The sequence below is a fragment of the Oryctolagus cuniculus genome, chromosome Y (assembly GCF_051225735.1).
Source record: "Oryctolagus cuniculus isolate XC-2025 breed Fujian yellow rabbit chromosome Y, ASM5122573v1, whole genome shotgun sequence".
Taxonomy (NCBI): domain Eukaryota; kingdom Metazoa; phylum Chordata; class Mammalia; order Lagomorpha; family Leporidae; genus Oryctolagus; species Oryctolagus cuniculus.
The window spans coordinates 5,744,303-5,765,259 of NC_142889.1; the positions used below are offsets into that span (position 1 = coordinate 5,744,303).

Here is a 20,957-nt window from a genome sequence, read left to right on the forward strand (position 1 = left end):
CCTAGTGAGCCGCGGCGCCGGCTTCCTGATACTATTTTAATATTATATTCCCTTTTGGAGGAGCACTTTTGAGAATTCAAATATTTTCATTTTGTTTGGAGGAAAGAGCCTTTCATCATCGAGGTCACTCCCTGACTTCCAATAAGGCAGGACTGAGCCAAGCTGAAGCCCAAAGAACAGAACTCAATCCAGTTTGCCATGTGAGTGGCAGGGACTGAAGTACTTGATCCATCATCTGCTGCTTACCAGGATAGGTATTAAGAAGGAGCTGGATCAGGACTCAAACATGGGCACACCAATATGAGATGCAAGCATCTCAGGGTCTGGCGCTGAGGCGCAGTTGGTTAACACCCTGGCCTGAAGCGCCAGCATCCCATATGGGCACTGGTTCGAGACTAAGCTGCTCCACTTCCTATCCAGTTCTCTGCTGTGGCCCAGGAGGGTAGTGGAGGATGGCCTAAATCCTTGGGCCCCTGTGCCCACGTGGGAGAACAGGAGGAAGCACCTGGCTTCTGGCTTTGGATCAGCACAGCTCCAGCCATTGGTGGCCAGCTGGGGAGTGAACCATCAGATGGAAGCCCCCCCCCCTTCTCTCTTTGTAACTCAAGTAAATAAATAAAATCTTTAAAAAAATTAAAAAAAGAGATGCAAGCATCCCAAGCAGTATCTTAAGTGCCCTGCTAAACACTTACCCTCTTTCAAGCTATTTCTTTTTCCTGTTAAACTGCTTTCAGATTAAAGTTTCTGTTTGGTTTTTCTCTTCATTCTGTTGAGATGAAGCTGTATTCCACAGAGGAAGTTTCCAAATCCTGAAGTGGTTGTTTTACAGTATACATGATGGGAAAATGATTTTGTCTAAATGGGCATAGAAAGCTGGAAAAGCAGCCAAACAAACACTAGTGAATACACAGACAAGGAAGAATAAAATTCCATACATAATACTAAAAAGTATTGCAAAGGTGAATCAAGAGTTTACTTTGATCAGTTTGAATACATTAAGCTTCCTATTTTTCTGGTTACTGTAGAGTTCTCTAAGTTTGAATGAAACTGTGTCTGTTAAATGAGAAAGGGGGTAAGGTTGAGTCGCCCAGAAACTGGACTTTTGGACTGCTTCTCAAAATCCTTAGTCTTTGAGAGCAAAACATGACAGTGGCAATTTTATTTGCACATGCAAGGAAATACTGTCAGTTAACACCCTGGCCTGAAGCGCCGGCATCCCATATGGGCACTGGTTCGAGACCCAGTTGCTCCACTTCCTGTCTAGCTCTCTACTGTGGCCTGGGAAGGCAGTGGAGGATGGCCTAAATCCTTGGGCCCCTGCACTCACATGGGAGACTGGGAAGAGGCTCCTGGCTCCTGCCTTCGGATCAGCACAGCCAGAATATAATATATAAATATATAAAAATATATAAAATAATATATAATATAATTTATAATAATATAATGTATATTTATAATATAATTATAATTTATATTATAATATAATTAATATAAATAGAAATGTATAAAATATAGTAAAATATTTAATTAGTGTACTTATTGCCCTGGTTTTTACTTTTAAAAATTCTTTTTTTATTTTAAAGATTTATTTATTTGAAAGTCCGAGTTACACAGAAAGAAGGAGAGCCGGAGGCAGAGAGAGAGAGAGAGAGAGAGAGAGCGAGGTCTTCTGTCTGATGGTTCCCTGCCCTTTTGGCTGCAATGGCTGGAGCTGCGCCGATCCAAAGCCAGGAGCCAGGAGCCTCCTCCAGGTCTCCCACGTGGGTACAGGGGCCCAAGGCCTTGGGCCATCTTCCACTGCTTTCCTAGGCCAGAGCAGAGAGCTGGGTCAGAAGTGGAGCAACCGGGTCTCGAACTGACGCCCATATGGGATGTTGGCACTGCAGGCAGTGACCTTACCCACTACGTCACAGTGCCAGCCCCTACTTTTAACAGTTCTTAGACATAGGTTGAGCTGCAGTTCCAAATTATTCACTACCTATTTTTTGAGTTGGTAGATGGAAAAGGATCCAGGTGTCCAGATCACCTCTTGCCTCTCTAAGGCCCTGAAGAAAACCTACCATGGTAGTAGGATGGAACAAGAAAACCCTAGATAATTGATACTGTCAAGTACCTCATTCCTAGACATGACAAACTAAACAAGAACAAGATCCATTTGGGTTGTTTAATTTTGTTAGGGTACCTAAGTCTCTCACTGAATAGTCAGCTTCATATAGAGATTTCTCAAAGGAGGGTGTTACTTATGGGAAGTAAAAGAGAATACTCTAAGAAACTTCCTGCCTAAGAAGCATTTTACTATTTTTATAGCAAGAATTGTCCAGCTGTGGAAAAAGAGGAGTAGGAGGGCCCTTAGTATTCAAGTAAGATACTTTGAGCATATATTTTAAAATACTCGGACTGTTGTTTTGGAGCTGTGCTTGGTTGTTTCTGGTATATCACCCTCTGAGGACAGTGTTACAAATCAAGCTGTGGTGATAAATAAATTGTTTATAATTCTCTGCCATTTTTTAAAAAAAAACACTTGAATAAATCTGGTTACACTATTTAGGTACTTTATTTGTATATGCTATAAAAAGTAATTTTCCTTATAGCAAACAATAGTTGAAGGCCATGATTTTTATGTAAATGAAGTTGAGTTCAAAATATGCTGTGATTTTGATCATTGCTTTGTTTATTTTTTAGTTCAATTAATTTATTTAAAATGTATATATGTATATATATATATAGAGAGAGAGAGAGAGAGAGAGAGTTATAGAGGTCTCTCTCTACTGTTTACTGTCCAGATGGCTGCAACAGCTGGAACTGGGTCAGGTTGAGCTCAGAACTCCATCTGGGTCTCCAGTGTGGGTGACAGGGGCCACCGAGTAGTTGGACTGTCTAGCTGTGCTTTCACATTAGCAAGGAACCAGATCTAACTTAGATGCCAGCATTGTAAGTGATGCCTTAACCTGCTGTACCAGAACATTGGCCCCTCTATATTTATCTTTCTTCGTACTCCTGAATTAGATTTTTTTTCTTATATTTTCAAATATATGGGTTTATTTATTGGACTGTATTGGTAGGTGCCCAGATTCAGGATGGTTTTATCTTTTTGGCAATGTTCCCTTTTATCCGAAGCCATGATGTGTGTTTTATCCTAATTATTCTTTCTTCTATAATGTTTTTATGTAGTAATAATTACCTGTTTTCTGTTTTTTAAGGATTTATTTATTTATTGGAAAGGAGAGATACAGAGAGAGAAAGAGAGACAGAGACAAAAACATCGACTGTTTCATTTTCCAAATGGCTGTAACAGCTGATTCTGGTCCAAGCTGAAGCCAGGAGCTTGGAACTTCTTCTGGGTCTCCCACTTGGTTACAGGGACCTTACTTAACTTGGGTACTGTTCTACTGCTTTCCCAAACTGTAACCATGGAGCTGGGTCAGAAGAGGAACAGCCAAGAGTTGAACTGTGCCCATATGTGATGCCAGCTCTGTAGGAAGAGGCTTAACCTAGTATGTTACAGCACCAGCCCCTATTTTATTTTTATATATCTTTTGTGGTCAAAATATCTTACTAAGGAGTTTGAATGGGTGAAAAAAATTGAAAATGAGCTGAGACTGAGTGATATATAACATCCTCAAGCCAGAATCTTCCTATATTGCAGTCCCTGAAAATGAAACAGTTATAAATATCAGAGTTTGGATCAGTCATTACTATCGCTTAAAATGCTTTTTGAGAGACTGGCATCCCATATAGTTAACTCCAGCAGACTTAGGGAAGAGTTGGTGATTTCTCAATAATTGGTGTCCCTGCTATTTTGACAGACTTTGATTGAGGTTGTAGCTTCTGTTTTTAGTCCGGAGTTCAGCCCTAGCCAATGGCAGAACTGGAGGCAAGAACCAGTGGATGGATGTGGGCATAGACTCACCCTTTCTTCCCTCTCTTCCCCCCATCTCTCTTTGTGTATGTGGGTATGTGTGTTTTTTTTGCCCTTCTGTGCCTCTAAATTTTTGTTTTAATATGGGGCAATATGGTCATTGTAGCAAAATGTGTTAACCTTTCACTTGGCATGACCACATCCTTTATTGCATTGCCTGTTCAAGTCCCAGCTCCTTTACTTCCAGTCCAGCTTTCTGTTAGTGCTCCAAAGAAGCAACAAATGATGGCTCAGTTCCTTGGGACCCGACAAGTATGGAATACAGTTGTGAACTTTAGCCTGGCTCTGGCTCTAGCAGGTATTCGGGGAGTGAACCAGCATATGGAAATCCAGGTCTGTTTCTGTGCCTTTCAAAGTTATATTTTTATTCCATTGTAGAGAGCATGCAAACAAGAAAATTCTAATCCTGAGAAATTAAATTTTAAGAGGAATGTTTCATTTCCTATCTGTTTAGAAAATCTATTAACTTTTTTATTTGAAAGGTAGACACACATAGGAAGAGACAAGGCAACTTTCCATTTCCTGGTTCACTCTTTAATGCCCTGGAAAGTCAAGGCTGGGTCAGGTGAAGAGTAGGGATTTCAGCCTTTGTCTCACAAGTGAGTAACAGAGACAGCTGCTTGCTGTCAGGATGCAAACATAATAGTAGGAACCTCTAATCAGAAGACCATAACACAAAACAAGTCATGCCCAAATGTCTCCTTAACAGTTGCACCAAACTTAGCCATTTCTAGAAATTTTTCTAAGTCTATAGTTAGGGTTAAATGTTAAATGTTGTGTTTCTTTTTGCTAGTGTTTCATTTGTATTTCTTTTTCTTTTTGTGCATTCTTTAGTCTTAATTATCTCATGCTCTGTTTAGTCTCCAGCTTATATTTCTACTTCTCCTTTTTTTATGTTTCACATATGTGTTAAATATGATTACTTAATTTAAGCAGTGAAAAATAATCACTTCTATTTGATGATAAAGTTTGGTTACCGCAGAGAGTTCCAGTTATACTGCACTATATGAAAAAATGATTGGATGGGTAAAACTGGTGGATGCTTGAGCCATTTTCCACTGTTTTCCAAACTTCATTAGTTGGGAACTAGATGAGAGATGGAGGAGCTGGGAAACAAACAACTGCCTATGTGGGATGCTGATATTGGAAGTGGTGTTATTGGGATTATGGCTATGGCACAATGCTGGCCCCAATAAAAGTTGTTAAAAATTAAAAAAATGGAACATGTTATATCAAAACATTTGGAAAATTGAAAATGAGGTTAATAAACAATGCACATTTTTCATGGACTTTTTGAAGACCCTTTATATTACCAGGGTGTTGTCAGTGTAAGAGCTTCTTTTCACTTAATCCTCTAGAAAAATCTCTTGCCTGGAGCCTCAGGTGATTACTGACATCATAAGTATGAGTGTCAGTTGTTAAATCAACACTTACTCCCTATGTAGGATCTCTGTCCTTAATGTGTTAAACTATGTGGATTAACAGTATAACTAGTATTCAAACAGTACTTTACACTTTATTGTTTCTGTGTGGGTGCAAACTGTTGAAATCTTTACTTAGTATATACTAAGTTGATCTTCTGTATATAAAGATAATTAAAAACAACTTAATACGTTATCCCTCTTAGTATTTTTTTTTTTTTTTTTTTTTTATTTTTTGACAGGCAGAGTGGACAGTGAGAGAGAGAGACAGAGAGAAAGGTCTTCCTTTGCCGTTGGTTCACCCTCCAATGGCCGCCGCGGCCGGCGCGCTGCGGCCGGCGCACCGCGCTGATCCGATGGCAGGAGCCAGGAGCCAGGTGCTTTTCCTGGTCTCCCATGGGGTGCAGGGCCCAAGCACCTGGGCCATCCTCCACTGCACTCCCGGGCCACAGCAGAGGGCTGGCCTGGAAGAGGGGCAACCGGGACAGAATCCGGCACCCCAACCGGGACTAGAACCCGGTGTGCCGGCGCCGCTAGGCGGAGGATTAGCCTAGTGAGCCGCGGCGCCGGCCCCCTCTTAGTATTTTTTTTGTCTGTTCTACTTAATACTATTGGTTTAGTTCTGTAATTAATACACAGTTATTCTTAAGTGTTGAAACTTAACTGAAAAGTGATCCCTGTTAAATAGAAGAGTGGGAATAAGAGAGGAAGGAGATGCTCAAGCTGACTTGTCCCAAATGGGAGAGTTAGAAACATACCAGGGGATTCCAATTCAAGGTGGCATGTACCAATGCCATCCTCACTAGTTCAAGTGATGAATTTCCATTCTCAATTGATCATAATGATAGGACTAAGAATCAGACAGATCACATAAACAAGACTAGTGTCTGCTAATACTAACCAATAGAACCAAAAAGGGAGAGAACAATCCAACATGGGAAGTGGGATACACAGCAGACTCATAGAATGGTCGATGTCCTAAATAGCACTCTGGCCTCGGAATCAGCCCTAATGGCATTTGGATCTGGCTGAAGAGCCCATGGGAGTATTTCAGGCATGGAAAGCCAAGACATTCTGTCAAAAAAAAAAAAAAAAAAAAGAGACCTAAATGAAAGATCTCTGCGAGTGAAATCCCAGTGGAAAAAATGGGGCCATCAAAGAAGGAGTTACCTTTCTCTGAAGGAAGGAGAGAACTTCCGCTTTGACTATGACCTTGTCTAAATAAGATAAGGGTTGGTGAACTCAAAAGGCTTCCATAGCCTTGGAAACTCATGACTGGAGCATAGGGAGATTACTGATGCCATAAACAAGAGTGTCAATTTGTAAAGTCAACACAGGAGTCACTGTGCACTTACTCCACATGTAGGATCTCTGTCCTTAATGTGCTGTACATTGAGACTTAATGCTATAACTAGTACTCAAACAGTATTTTTCACTTGTGTTTCTATGTGGGTGCAAACTGTTGAAATCTTTACTTAATGTATACTAAACTGATCTTCTGTATATAAAGAGAATCGAAAATGAATCTTGATGTGAATGGAAGGGGAGAGGGAGCGGGAAAGGGGATAGTTGCGGGTGGGAGGGAAGTTATGGGGTGGGGGAAGCCATTGTAATCTATAAGCTGTACTTTGGAAATTTATATTCATTAAATAAAAGTTAAAAAAAATGAATCTGGAGGAAGAATGGGATGGGAGAGGGAGTGGGAGATGGGATGGTTGCAGGTAGGAGGAAGGTTATCGGGGAGGGGGAAAGCTGCTATAATCCCAAAGTTGTAGTTTTGAAATTTATATTTATTAAATAAAAATTTAAAGAGGGCCGGCGCCGCGGCTCACTAGGCTAATCCTCCGCCTAGCGGCGCCGGCACACCGGGTTCTAGTCCCGGTTGGGGCGCCGGATTCTGTCCCGGTTGCCCCTCTTCCAGGCCAGCCCTCTGTTGTGGCCAGGGAGTGCAGTGGAGGATGGCCCAGGTGCTTGGGCCCTGCACCCCATGGGAGACCAGGAAAAGCACCTGCTCCTGGCTCCTGCCATCGGATCAGCGCGGTGCGCCGGCCGCGGCGGCCATTGGAGGGTGAACCAACGGCAAAGGAAGACCTTTCTCTCTGTCTCTCTCTCTCACTGTCCACTCTGCCTGTCAAAAAAAAAAAAAAAAAAAAAAAAATTTAAAGAAATAAAAGAAAAATCTCTTGCCCATGCTTATCTATGAATTTTTTGGTCTGCTAGGGATCATAGCATTTTAAGCCTATGGGCATGACTGACTGACCTTTTGTTTATTTTCATACTTCTTCTGTAGGATTTAACATTTTCATATTACAAAACAATTGCTTTGTGTTAACTTTTTATCATTATTTTATGTACCATATCTGCCAGAGTAACTTAGAATATAGATAGAGTGGAAGGAACTTACTAAGGAGGAATATTTGAGTTCTTCAGATGAATAATCTCCAAATTGGATGAGATTTAAAATTATGTCTTTCTGCATCCCTTGCAGAGTACACTTAGCACTTTAGAAACTACCAGCAGGGTTAATATGTTCATTGTTAAGACTCTCACTTTTCCTCTGCAACCATGAAACTGCTAAGACTCAGGTGATAAACATTCAAACCATTTCAAATAGGGTTAACCTCTGATAGAACTGAAACTAAATATTAAGATATCAACAGTAAAAAATTAAGATAGAAGATTTTACTGTTGATATTAAGATATCAACAGTGAAAAATATTAAGATATCAACAGTAAAAAACAGTTGAAATGATAATGAGAAGTACAGTAAAGTCACAGATGGTACGTTGCAGAGTGGGAAGACTTGCTATATTGACAGCATATATCAGAGATCTACCTCTGTCATTTCATTGTGTATTTGGCCTTGATCAGTTTCTTAAAAAAAAAAAAGGTATAGATTTCTACTTTATTTTCCCAGGAGATAATTTTTTTCAAATATCTCAAGACTGTACTAATATCTGGACTGTGATGGAACCAGTGGTGCAGCTTAGGCAGATCTAAATCTGAGTGATGGTGCTAATCCTTATGAACTTCAAGAAAAGGATTTCTGACTTCATTTCTTTGAATGGCACAACTCACACAATAACGCTTCACTTCTGCTCCAGCTCTCTGCTATGGCCTGGGAAACAATGGAAGATGGCCCAGGTCCTTGGGCTCCTGCAACCATGTCAGAGACCCAGAAAAAGCTCCTGGGTATGGTTTCGGATTGGCTCACCTGTGGCTGCCGCAGCCATTTGGGAAGTGAACCAACAGATAGAAGATTCTCTCTCTTCCTCTCTCTGCTTTTCTAACTTCACTCTACCTTTTTTAAAAAAATGGTTGGGTTTCTTTTTAAACTTAAATTTCTTTACTTGGGACATGGGGCTGATGAAATAAACCACTAGTTTCAGTGAAGCTTAAATGAATTAACCTTTGCAAAGGACTTAGCACAATTTTTTTTTACACATAGCAAACTGTAAATTATAGCTCTTTGTTACAATGTGAAAGCAGAATGAGTAAAAGCATGGATACTTTGTAAGAACCCTAATGTTGGACTTTGATTTCTGACTTTATTAAAGAAGCAAATAGTAAACTAATAGCCCGTTCTTTGAAATGAATCCAGTAAAACATTGAAAATCTTTCACATAAACCTAGTATTATCTTGAGTTTATGAAGAGCTACAAAATAGAAAGTTAACATTATAAATATGTTATCAAATTAATCAGTATAGATTACAGGTATTGCAATCAAAATTCCAAGTAGTATACTATATAACACTTAAAGATGAATATATATCATTTACCAAAAGCTGCTCAACATCATTCATGTAAAACTCAGTGAACACATGTATACAATGTCAAAGTAAGCTTTGCAGAACAAATAGATATAAATGCTAATTTCAGTAACATTGGTAAAGAAAGTAAATATTAATTCTGAATGCTGGGGTCGGTGCTGTGGCATAGTGGGTAAAGCCGCTGCCTGCAGTGCTAGCATCCTATATGGGTGCCAGTTCGAGTCCTGGCTGTTTCGCTTCCGATCCAGCTCTCTGCTGTGGCCTGGGAAAGCAGTAGAAGAAGGCCCAAGTCCTTGGGCCCCTGTACCCACATGGGAGACCCGGAAGAAGCTCTTGGCTCCTGGCTTCAGATCGGCGCACCTCCAGCCATTGCAACCAACTGGGGAGTGAACCAACGGGTGGAAGACCTCTCCTCTTTGTGTAAATCTTGACTTTCAAGTAAATAAATAAATCTTAAAAAATTTTTTTTCAATGCTTGTTAGATTTTGGGAGAGATACACTGTCGTGCTCTAAGAGGCCTGCAAATTGCTGAGCCCTTTGTGAAGAGCATCTTTATAATATCAGATTCTTACATGCACGAAATATTCACTCTGTCTTTCCATTTCTGTAAATATTTCAAAAATTTTTGAAGATGTGTTTCATGAGAGGGTTGATTTCCAGAAATTTTTTTTTTGAATTAAAATTTATTTGAAAGGCAGAGTTAGAGGGAGGAATAGAGAGAGCGAGAGAAGAGATTTTTCCATCTGCTGGTTCATTCACCACATTGCCTTCACTGGCCATATCAAGGAACTAGAAGCTGCTTCTGGGTCTCCCATATGGGTACAGGAGCCCCAACATTTAGGCTATCTTTTGCTACTTTCCTAGGGAACTGGATGGGAATTGTAGCATCCAGTATTGAAACCAGCACCCTCATTGGATGCAGGTGCTGTTGACCCCTCAAGTAAATCTTTTTTAAAAATGGTTTATTTAAAAAAAATATTTACTTACCTTTTTTTGTTTTTGTATAGAAAGATGCACAAAAAAACTAAATTTGCTGACCTTATTAATAACATTGTGTAAAAAGATTATGTGAAAACTGAGTCTTCCTGTTTGTCAGTTTCAGTTTCTTTAAAATTAGTGTAATAGCCATAGCAAAAATTTTGTGTTGGCTTGTGGTTCTATTTGGTGTTTGTTTAAAGATGTACTTACTTATTTGAAAGGCAGAGTGATGGAGTATCAGAAGAGAGAAATCTTCGATCCACTGGTTCACTCCCCAAATGGCCTCAAGTGACGGAAGGAACAGGTCAAGGCCAAAGAGCCAGGAACTCAATCTGGGTCTCCTAAAAGAGTCCAAGTACTTGGATCATTCTTCACTGTCTTCCAGGCAATAGCAAGAAACTGTGTGGAAGTATAAGAGCCAGGACTCAAACTGGTGTTCTGATATGGGATGCTTATTATTGCAAGCAATTTGTTAACTCTGCTGTGTCATTAAACAGCCCTTTCATGAACTTAAGGGGCAGTTGTTGAAGCAACCATGTTTCTGCAAGGTCTAGAGTGATAAGGAATCTCTCTCTCTCTCTCTCTCTCTCTTTTTTTTTTTTTGACAGGCAGAGTGGACAGTGAGAGAGAGAGACAGAGAGAAAGGTCTTCCTTTGCCGTTGGTTCACCCTCCAATGGCTGCTGCGGCCAGCGCACTGCGACCGGTGCACCGCGCTGATCCAATGGCAGGAGCCAGGCACCTATCCTGGTCTCCCATGGGGTGCAGGGCCCAAGCATTTGGGCCATCCTCCACTGCACTCCCTGGCCACAGCAGAGAGCTGGCCTGGAAGAGGGGCAACAGGGACAGAATCTGGCGCCCCGACTGGGACTAGAACCTAGGGTGCCGGCGCCACAAGGTAGAGGATTAGCCTAGTGAGCCGCAGTGCCGGCCTGGAATATCTCTTAATAATTTCTGTATCCTGGCAAGAAGGAACCATTCTAAGGAGCATCAGTTTCATTGTGGCAAAATGTGTATGTAGTTTACCTGTAAGGGAAAAGCCACCTTTGTAACTATGTTATTCATGCACCCCAAGAAGGAACCTCAGTACTCTGGTTGTTAACACATCTTTTTAGTTTGCCTGGTTTTAAATTTATAAGAATGGATTTGTTCAGTGTATTTTTCTGTCTTTTCAGAGCAATATAATATGTGTAAAATTCTTCTATGATCTTACACATAGCAATTTTTTATTTTCATTTGTAACATTCAATTTTCAGTATTCCAAAATAAGTATGTCCATTTTTTGTTAACAGTTTTTTTATGCTTGGCAGTTCCAAAGGCAGTTGTTATGATAAAGTATATGTGTACAAGTTTTGTGTATGTGCACTCATTCTGGATAGATTCTTACATAATAATGGAATTTCCTGGAAATTAAATTGAATACATAGATTAATTTAGGAGAAATTAATAGTTCTATTCACTATTTTTAAGAATAACATAATCCGGGCCGGCGCCGTGGCTCAATAGGCTAATCCTCCACCTTGCGGCGCCGGCACACCGGGTTCTAGTCCCGGTCAGGGCGCCGGATTCTGTCCCGGTTGCCCCTCTTCCAGGCCAGCTCTCTGCTATGGCCAGGGAGTGCAGTGGAGGATGGCCCAGGTGCTTGGGCCCTGCACCCCATGGGAGACCAGGAAAAGCACCTGGATCCTGGCTCCTGCCATCGGATCAGCGCGGTGCGCCGGCTGCAGCGGCGGCCATTGGAGGGTGAACCAACGGCAAAGGAAGACCTTTCTCTCTGTCTCTCTCTCTCACTGTCCACTCTGCCTGTCAAAAATAAAAAAAAAAAAAAAAAAAAAAAAAAAAAAAAGAATAACATAATCCTTCATTTTTTAAAAAAGAATCTTAATGAGTTGTCAGTGTTTTCAGTCAGATATTATTCCACTAACGTTACAAAAAGATACTACTAGTCTTAAGAATATCAATTTTAGGCCGGCACCACGGCTCACTAGGCTAATCCTCCACCTGTGGCGCCAGCACACCGGGTTCTAGTCCCAGTCGGGGTGCTGGATTCTGTCCCGGTTGCTCCTCTTCCAGTCCAGCTCTCTGCTATGGCCTGAGAGTGCAGTGGAGGATGGCCCAGGTCCTTGGGCCCTGCACCCACGTGGGAGACCAGGAGAAGCACCTGGCTCCTGGCTTCAGATCAGTGCAGTGTGCTGGCCACAGCGGCCATTGGGGGGTGAACCAATGGCAAAAGGAAGACCTTTTCTCTGTCTCTCTCACTGTCCACTCTGCCTGTCAAAAAATTTTTTTTTAATTTTATACTGTTAGACTTTATGAACACATTATAAAGTTGCTCAGTTTATTCCCTTGGATTTCCTGGCTCTGTAATATGTAAATTAGAAATTTGCTCTTTTTCAGAGAATTGTGAATTTCTTTATGCTACCTAATTGCATTGATAAGCAGATTTCATTATTAATAGTATTAGAGAGTATAATTATCTTATTTTTGACTTTTGTAGGCATGCTTGTAGTGTTTTATTCTTCAGCTTAATTCAAGCTGTGCCCCTTTAAAGTGATAGTAGGGGCCAGCCTTGTGGTGTAGCTGTTTATCTGCCTGCATCCACAGGGGAGACCTGGAAGAAGCTCCTGGCTTTGGCTTTGGCTTGGCTAAGTCCTTGCCATTGATTCCATTTGAGGAGTGAACCAAAGATGGAAAATCTCTGTCTCTCTATATTTCTCTTATTTTGTGTGTGTGTGTGTGTGTGTGTGTGTGTGTCTGCCTTTTAACTCTGCTTTTCAAATAAATAATCTCTGAAAAAAATTCCATACATAGAAACTCCATTTTTTAACAGTTTGGACTGCATTTAAGAGGCTGCACATTGTTTTTTTTTTTTTTTTTTTTTTTTTTTTTTTAATTTGCTGGAGGGTTGGTTTTTTTGTTTTGTTTTTATAAATAATTATTTATTTGAAAGGCAGAGTTACAGAGAAAAGAGAGACAAAGAGAATGATCTTCCATCTGCTGTTCACTCCCCAAATAACCACATCATCAGACTGGGCCTGGTCAAAGCCAGCAGCCAGGAGCTTCTTCCTGGTTTCCCACTTTATATAAGGGCTCAAGTACTTGGGAGATCTGCTACTGCTTTCCCAGGCGCATTAGCAGGGACCTGGGTTAGAAGTGGAGCATCCAGGAATCAAACCGGCATCTATTTGGGGTGTCAGCACTGCAGGTGGAGACTTAATCCTCTATGCCACAGTGCTGGCCCCAAGAGGCTGCACATTGACTTATTTGTACTGTTTTAAGGATATGGCCTTGATAGAGGTGAGTATTTTGTTTAAATAAAATGTTGAATTCCTCTTTTCAGCATCTATTAATAATGTCATTTTCCTAATTCAGCCTGTTAATATGAGCCTTTTAAAATCCTCTTGGGGTCTGGAATACCCTTTTATTTTTGTTAAGATATGTATATGTATTTACTTTTTTTAAATACAAATATTTGATGTGAAGTAATAAATAATGTGCTTTGGGATTAACTACATTAATTTTGTTGGAAATTTTATTTATTTAGAAGGTAGAAAGAAGAAGATCATTCTTCTATATGTTTTCATTCACTCAAATCCACCATCAAGGCCAGTTCAGGACAGGCCAAAGTCAAGAGGGAAGAACTCTAAGTACTCCAACCATCATCTGAGTTACATGAGCAGGAAACTGAATTGTAAATCATGGTGGAACTTGATCCTAGACACTCTAGTATGAGATGTAGGTGTTCTAAGCAGCACTTTTAGCCACTGTAGCTCACATTCATGCCATTACTCAAGATTTTACTTTAATTTTCTCTGATGAAGGATTCTGTTTATAGCCAGGTTTACTTTTCTTAGATTTTTCAAATACTAGAGTGATTATGTGTAGCATGTGTAATGCATATTCTGGTTTCTGGGACATGACTTAGGAAGTAGAAGTTTTAGTAAAATAATTGTGCCAGAAAAACATTAATATATTTTGGGAAGCCAGAGTTTACATTTTAATAAGCCATATACTTTGATTAAAAGCAATGAATTGCACAAACACTGGGTCTAAGCAGCCCAAGAGTGATAACACACAAAAGCTATAGATAAGATATGATTGCTGAAATACGATGTGCTTTGAAATGATGTGTTATGTATTTATTGGTGTTTTTTTTATGAATGGAAGAACAGCTTTGTGTATTTCCTAGATTTTCTGCAATCATATATTTTGAGTGAAACTATAAATCTTTAATTTTTTTGTTCCCAGGAAATCATATTCAGGATCCAGGTGCTTCTCCTGGTCTCCCATGCAGGTGCAGTGCCCAAGGACTCCACAGTACTCCTGGGCCACCGGGACAGAATCTGTCGCCCTGACCGGGACTAGAACCTGGTGTTCCAGCACTGCAGGTGGAGGATTAGCCTATTGAATCATGGTTCTGGCCCTGATTGAATTTCTGACTTGGTTATGGGTCTGTTTAACAGGTTTTCTGTGTCTTCATGGTTCAGTGTAGGTAGGTTGCATGTGTCCAGGAATCTATCCATTTCTGATGGATTTCCCTCTTTGTTGGCATACAAGTCCTTGTAGTAATTTCTGATGGCTCTTTTTATTTCTGTGGTGTCTGTTGTTACATTCCCTCTTTCATCTCTGATTTTATTGATTTGAGTCTTTTCTTTTTTTAGTTAGTTGGGCCAATGGGGTGTCAATTTTGTTTATTTTTTCAAAAAACCAGTTCCTTGCTTGGCTGATTTTTTTGTAATGTTTTTTGAATTCAATCCTGTTGATTTCTTCTCTGATTTTAATTATTTCTCTTCTCCTACTGCATTTGGGTCTGTTTTGCTGTAGGTTTTCTAGATCCTTGAGATGCATTGAAAGCTTCTTTTTTTTTTTTTTTTGCCTTTCCAATTTCTTGATGTAGGCACCTATTGCTATAAACTTTCCTCTCAACATTGCTTTTGCCATGTCCGATGATTTTGATATGTTTTGTTGTTATCCTCATTTACTTCCAGAAAGTTTCTGATTTCTCTTTTGATTTCTTCTATGACCCAGTGTTCATTTAGGAGCATGTTGTTCAATCTCCATGTGTTTGCATATGCTCTAAGGATTCCTGAGTTGCTAATTTCCACCTTCATTCCACTGTGGAATGAGAAGCTGCATCGTATGATTCTAATTCTTTTGAATTTGCTTAGACTTGCTTTATGGCCTAGTATGTGGTCAGTCCTGGAGAAGATTCCATGTACTGCTGAGAAGAATGTACATATTTTAAGTGTAGGATGAAAATTTCTGTAGATATCGGTTAGATCCATTTGGGCTATATTTTTGATTAAATCTGCTGTTTCCTTGTTGATCTTCGTTTTGTTTGTTTGTTTGTTTGTTTGTTTGTTTGTTTTTGACAGGCAGAGTGGACAGTGAGAGAGAGAGACAAAGAGAAAGGTCTTCCTTTGCTGTTGGTTCACCCTCCAATGGCCGCCGCAGGCGGCGCGCTGCGGCCGGCGCACCGCGCTGATCCGATGGCAGGAGCCAGGTACTTATCCTGGTCTCCCATGGGGTGCAGTGCCCAAGTACTTGGGCCACCCTCCACTGCACTCCCTGGCCACAGCAGAGAGCTGGCCTGGAAGAGGGGCAACTGGGACAGAATCCGGCGCCCCCACCGGGACTAGAACCCTGTGTGCCGGCGCCGCAAGGTGGAGGATTAGCCTAGTGAGCTGCGGCGCCGGCCCTCCTTGTTGATCTTCTAACCCGAGCCGTGGGTTCCCATGCCCTCTACATAGGTTCACTGTGTCCTTCTAATTCCAGAAGAGTTTTCTCTGCAGTTTTTTTCCCCTAACTCTTCCCTGAGACTACAGTATCTCCTCTTTTATTAAAGTATCTTTTCCTGGACACTCAGTGAGCTCCCTTCCTATTTCTCCATCTGTGAGCCTGCCCCCATGGATCCTTTCCTGTGTTTTTGTGGCTTATCCAGAAGAGATGAGACCAAAATTAGTTCTGGCATATTTCTAGTTACCACAATCCCTAAGTCTGTGAAAACAGTATCATACTCCTCCATGGATGAATGTATACACAATTACTGACCCACTAAAAACAATTGAATGTGATAGCTCCAATTTTTTTATATGTCTTGCCTTACATAGAGTAGCTGCATCTTTCACAAACTGCTGCCCATTTGTTTTCTGTTTGTTTATTTGAAAGGCCGACCAACAGAGAGAAAGGTCTTTTGTGCATTGTTTTACTGCCCGTAATATTTTTGACTGGCCCAAGTCAAAGATGAGAAGAACTGTATCCAGGTGTCCTACAAGTTTGGCAAGGACCAAAAGTACCAGCTGCCTTACATGGTGTGTGTGAACAGGAAACTGCATTGGGAGTATAGGCAGGACTCAATCCCAAGAGTTCCAGTTTTGCCCCCAAGTGGCAACATAATCCCTGTTCTGCCTCAACTTATTAGAGGCCTCACCTTTCAGAACACTCCAGAACGTCAAGTGTCAAAGTGGAGTGGTAAGAATGCACATAAGGTTTGTTTATGGAAAAACTTGATTTATTTAGACCACAAGATTGAGCAATAACAACAAATAATGTGTAGCATTAGTGAATTAATATTATTGATATAATAGAATTACATGACACCACAGTGGTTGTTGATGGATGACAGCACAGTTGGTGATGGGTGACATTTCAATGTTAAATGGTATCACAGCGCTGAATAATAACATAGTGGTTGGTGGTTGATACCACAGTGGTGGATGATTTTGTATAGGTGGATGACATTATCATGGTCACTGGGTGACATCACAGTGGTTTAGGGAGAACAACACAACTGGTAGATTTCCTCACCATTGGGAAAGAAGAAACGGAGTATTAAGCCAAAGCCAGACTAGGTTTATTCAGAAGAATAAAGCCAAGGAGGGGCTCATTTCCAGATGAACGCATAACAGAGTTGTGTGGGTAAAACTGTTAGTATACAGTCTGATGAAGTGTTAAGTCTTTCCTTGAGTGTATGGACATGGGGAGTCTACCTCAAGCACCTGAAAACAAGAATAAAACAGAAAGCAAAAGACCTAGCTCCAATCCTTGAATATGTTATAATGGCCATCAGTTACTGTGGAAGGTGGAAAGAGAACTATGTTATCTGAGTTCATGTTGACCATAGCTGCCATAGTGATATCGGGAACAGAATAACTCAAGCTTCAGCTACTTTCTGGTTCCATAGTGGAAAAATAATATTTGGGTCCCTGCATCAGTTAGCTTTTCATCTCCTGCATACCCATATCTGAGTCAGATCTTGCCGGTGATGGTGCTTGGCTTCATATTGCCATATAGTATAGACCTGTTCTTACACTCTTGGAAAAATGGGTACATAGTCTTTCTCAATAACTATTGTACAATTTTCTGCATATTGTCTTTTATGAGGTAAATGGTTTTGGCTTTCTGTCCAAATAATACGGATACACACATCTTTTATAACACATAGTGTTAGCATGTAATGACACTTAATATATGAGTTTTTGTTTAATGTAAAGTAGTCTTAGATCTTCTATTAACTCTTCTCCTATTCCATGTCTCTGTGATGTCTTTTTTATGGTTAACTTTTTTAATGTAGCAATGGTCTGTTGTGATTCTTTTTTTTTTTTTTAAAGATTTATTTTATGTATTTGAAAGAGTTACAGAAAGAGGGAGAGAGGTCGTCCATCCACTGGTTCACTCCTCAGATGGCTGCGATGGGCAGAGCTGCGCCAATCCAAAGCCAGGAGCCAGGAGCTTCTTCCAGGTCTTCCACATGGGTGCAGGGCCCACAAGGACTTGGGCCATCTTCTACTGCTTTCCCAGGGCACAGCAGAGAGCTGGATCAGAAGTGGAGCAGCTGGGTCTCGAACCTGCGCCTATATGGAATGCCAGCACTTTAGGCCCGAGTGTTAATCCACTGTGCCACAGTGGCAACCCCCTGTTGTGATTCTTAAAACATCTATACAGTGATTTCTGATAAAATCATGGTGATTAGCCTTTCTTGTAATGATTTCCTTCAGAGCCTTCAAGCTCCTATCTTTTAGTTCTCCATGTAGTAAATAATAGCTTATTGGGAACTAAAGTTACCGCATTGTGCTATAAAACAGAATTTGGGCCCCCAGCCTGTCTTGATGTCTGTATATGACCTCTCCTAACATTATCATGATAATGACTGTGGTACTTTTAGATCAGTGTTCTTCATTTCTACCTATAAGAGCATATGCATACATTTGTCCTTCAGTATCTGGCTTACTTGGATATATCAACAAACAAAATACCTTCCTTGGGGCTAGCACTGTGGTGCAGTGGGTTAAAGCCCTGGCCTGAAGTGGCAGCATCCCATTTGAGCACCAGTTCTAGTTCCAACTGTTTCTCTTCCAATCCAGCTCTCTGCTATGGCCTAAGAAAGCAGTGGAAGATGGCCCGTCTCTGGGCCCCTGCACCATTGCGGCGAATTGGGGGAGTGAACCAGCGAATGGAAGACCTCTGTCTCTACCTCTCTCTGTAACTCTGTCTTTCTAATAAATAAAATAAATCTTTAAAAAAATACATCCTCCATTTCCACCCATGTGTGTCAACAATGAAGGAATTTGCGGGAGACAGCACTATGGCACTGTGGGTAATACAACCGCCTGCAATGCTGGCATTCCACATGGACATGGGTTCAAGTTCCTGCAGCTCCACTTCCGATCCAGCTCTTGCTGTATCTTTGGAAAGCAGTAGAAGATGGCCTGAGTCCTTGGGCCCCTACACACACATGGAGATGTGGAGGAAGCTCCTGGCTTTTGGCTTTGGATTAGCAAAGTTGTGGCCATTTGGGAAGTGAACAACGGATGGAAGGCCTTTCCTTCTGACTCTGCCTCTCTATAGTTCTTCCTTTCAAATAAATAAATCTTAAAAGAAAAGGCATTTGCTTCTCTTTATAACTGAATATGGTTCTGTTGTATATACAAATATTTTTTAAAGATTTATTTATTTATTTGAAAGGCAGAGTTACACAGAGAGAACAGAGGTAGAGAGAGAGCTCTTCCATCTGTTGGTTCACTCCCCTATTGGCCGCAACAGCCCGAGCTGTGCCGATCTGAAGCTACGAGCCTGGAGATTCTTCAGGATATCCTACAGGGGCACAGGGACCCAAGGACCTGGGCCATTTTCACTGGTTTGCCAGGCCATTTTTTTTATCAGTTTATTTTGTATGCTCTCTGTTGTTAATAATGCTGCAAACACAGTGTTGCAGGTATCTTTTATAATATACTGATTGCATTTATTATTATCTAGAAGTAGGATAACTGGTAAATAAACTAATAGATCTGTTTTTAATTTTTTGAGGAATTTCTTCATTACTTTCCATAATGACTGTTAATTTACATTATACTTTGCATTATTACAGACAGGCTATTTTTGTTTTCCATTTCTGATGGGTAAAATTGATATTGAACATTTTTCACACCGGGCATTTTCATATCCTCTTTTTCAGGTAATAGCTTTTTCATTATATTGCTTGAAGTGTTTGAATTCTTCAAGTATTCTGTAAATTAATCTTGAACCACCTAAAAAGTTTAAATACTATATCCCATTTTTTAGATGTACTCTTAATTTGTTGATTATTTCTTTGGCCATGCAAGTACTTTGTTTTAATATAATCTTGCTTATTTTTACTTTTCTTGCCTGTTCTTTTCAGTCTTATTCACCTGCCTCCCCCAAGAAACCTTCCCACTCTCAACTTGATGCTTATCTGCTATGTTTTCTTCTCATTATTTCATAATTTTGCTTATTAATATTTATATCCTTCATCTGATTTGAGTTAATTTTTGTGAAAGGTAAGAAATAGGATCAAGTTTTATTTTCTGCATACCAGATATGATGGCACTTAAAATTTTTCATGGAGAATGAAATGAGAGGTTATAGCAGTTAAACTGCTTCAGATCTCCACATCCCATACCAGAGTTGGGTTCAGGTCCCACTTCTACTTTTAATTCCAGCTTCCTGTTAATGTGCAACCTTGAAAGCAATATGCAGCTCCAGATTTTGTATCCCTGCTGCTTGTTGGGATCTGAGTTAGCCCCAACTGCCACAGGCATTTGGGGAACAAACCAAAGGTAAAAGTTCTCTAGTTTTATTATTCTCTCTCAAATGAGTATTTTAAGTTATACAGGATAGTGAAGTTAAAGCTAAGCTTAATCTAGAATAAAACATTTTGAAATACATGCATATTTTCATGTTTTTCATAATGTATACTTTCCCTGAACTCTTTGAGGTATCCTTATTTTGAAGAATTTTTTCAGTTGGCTCTAGAACCTTCTGGTTTCAGAGTGGCCCACCTCCAGCTGTCGTAGCCATTTAGGGGATGAAAGGAAGACTTTTCTTTAGCTTTGCCTTTAAATAAATTAATAAATCTTTTAACAAATAAAATAAATAATGGGAAAATTAATCCTTTTACTTTCAAAATTGCTGCTGCTGCTATTACTACTGCTGCTGCTGCTGCTGCTGCTACTACTGTTAGTGGAATGCAGAGAGACACTGATGACTCCCCAGATGATAACAATATCTGTGGCTTAGAATAGGCCAAAACCAGGACCTAAACACTGAGTCCATGTCTTCCTCATGGTTTAAGGAACCCAAATACTTGAGCTAAAATCTGCTGCATTCCAGAATATACAAAAGCAAAAACAGAATCAAGGAGCAGAACTGGGCCTCTGGTCCAGGCACTCCACTAAAATATGCTTACCTCCCAAGCATATTTCTAAACTGCACCAAATACCTGTCCCCAGAGTTAATATTGAGATAAATGTTGCTGGCTTTTGTCATTTTGTTAATTTACAAATGTTTGAAAATCCTTAATGGTTTTTTTCTTTTCATGTTTTTGTGATTTGGTGACTGGATTGACAAGGA

At 40.3% G+C, this 20,957-nt stretch overlaps 1 protein-coding gene across 30 annotated transcripts in view; it reads left to right on the forward strand.

The window, feature by feature from the left end:
* LOC149119149 (zinc finger X-chromosomal protein-like) overlaps window positions 1-20,957 on the forward strand; it is a 60,190-nt gene that overhangs the window by 9,777 nt on the left and 29,456 nt on the right. For 12 of the 30 annotated variants that reach the window (XM_089325058.1, XM_089325072.1, XM_089325073.1 and 9 more), the window contains one exon: window positions 14,337-14,476. The exons of the other annotated variants lie outside the window; for them this stretch is intronic. In XM_089325058.1, the coding sequence (XP_089181184.1) occupies window positions 14,377-14,476 (100 nt within the window). In that variant the 5' untranslated portion in view covers window positions 14,337-14,376. The remainder of the gene's footprint in view (window positions 1-14,336; window positions 14,477-20,957) is intronic. 30 annotated transcript variants of the gene reach the window in all.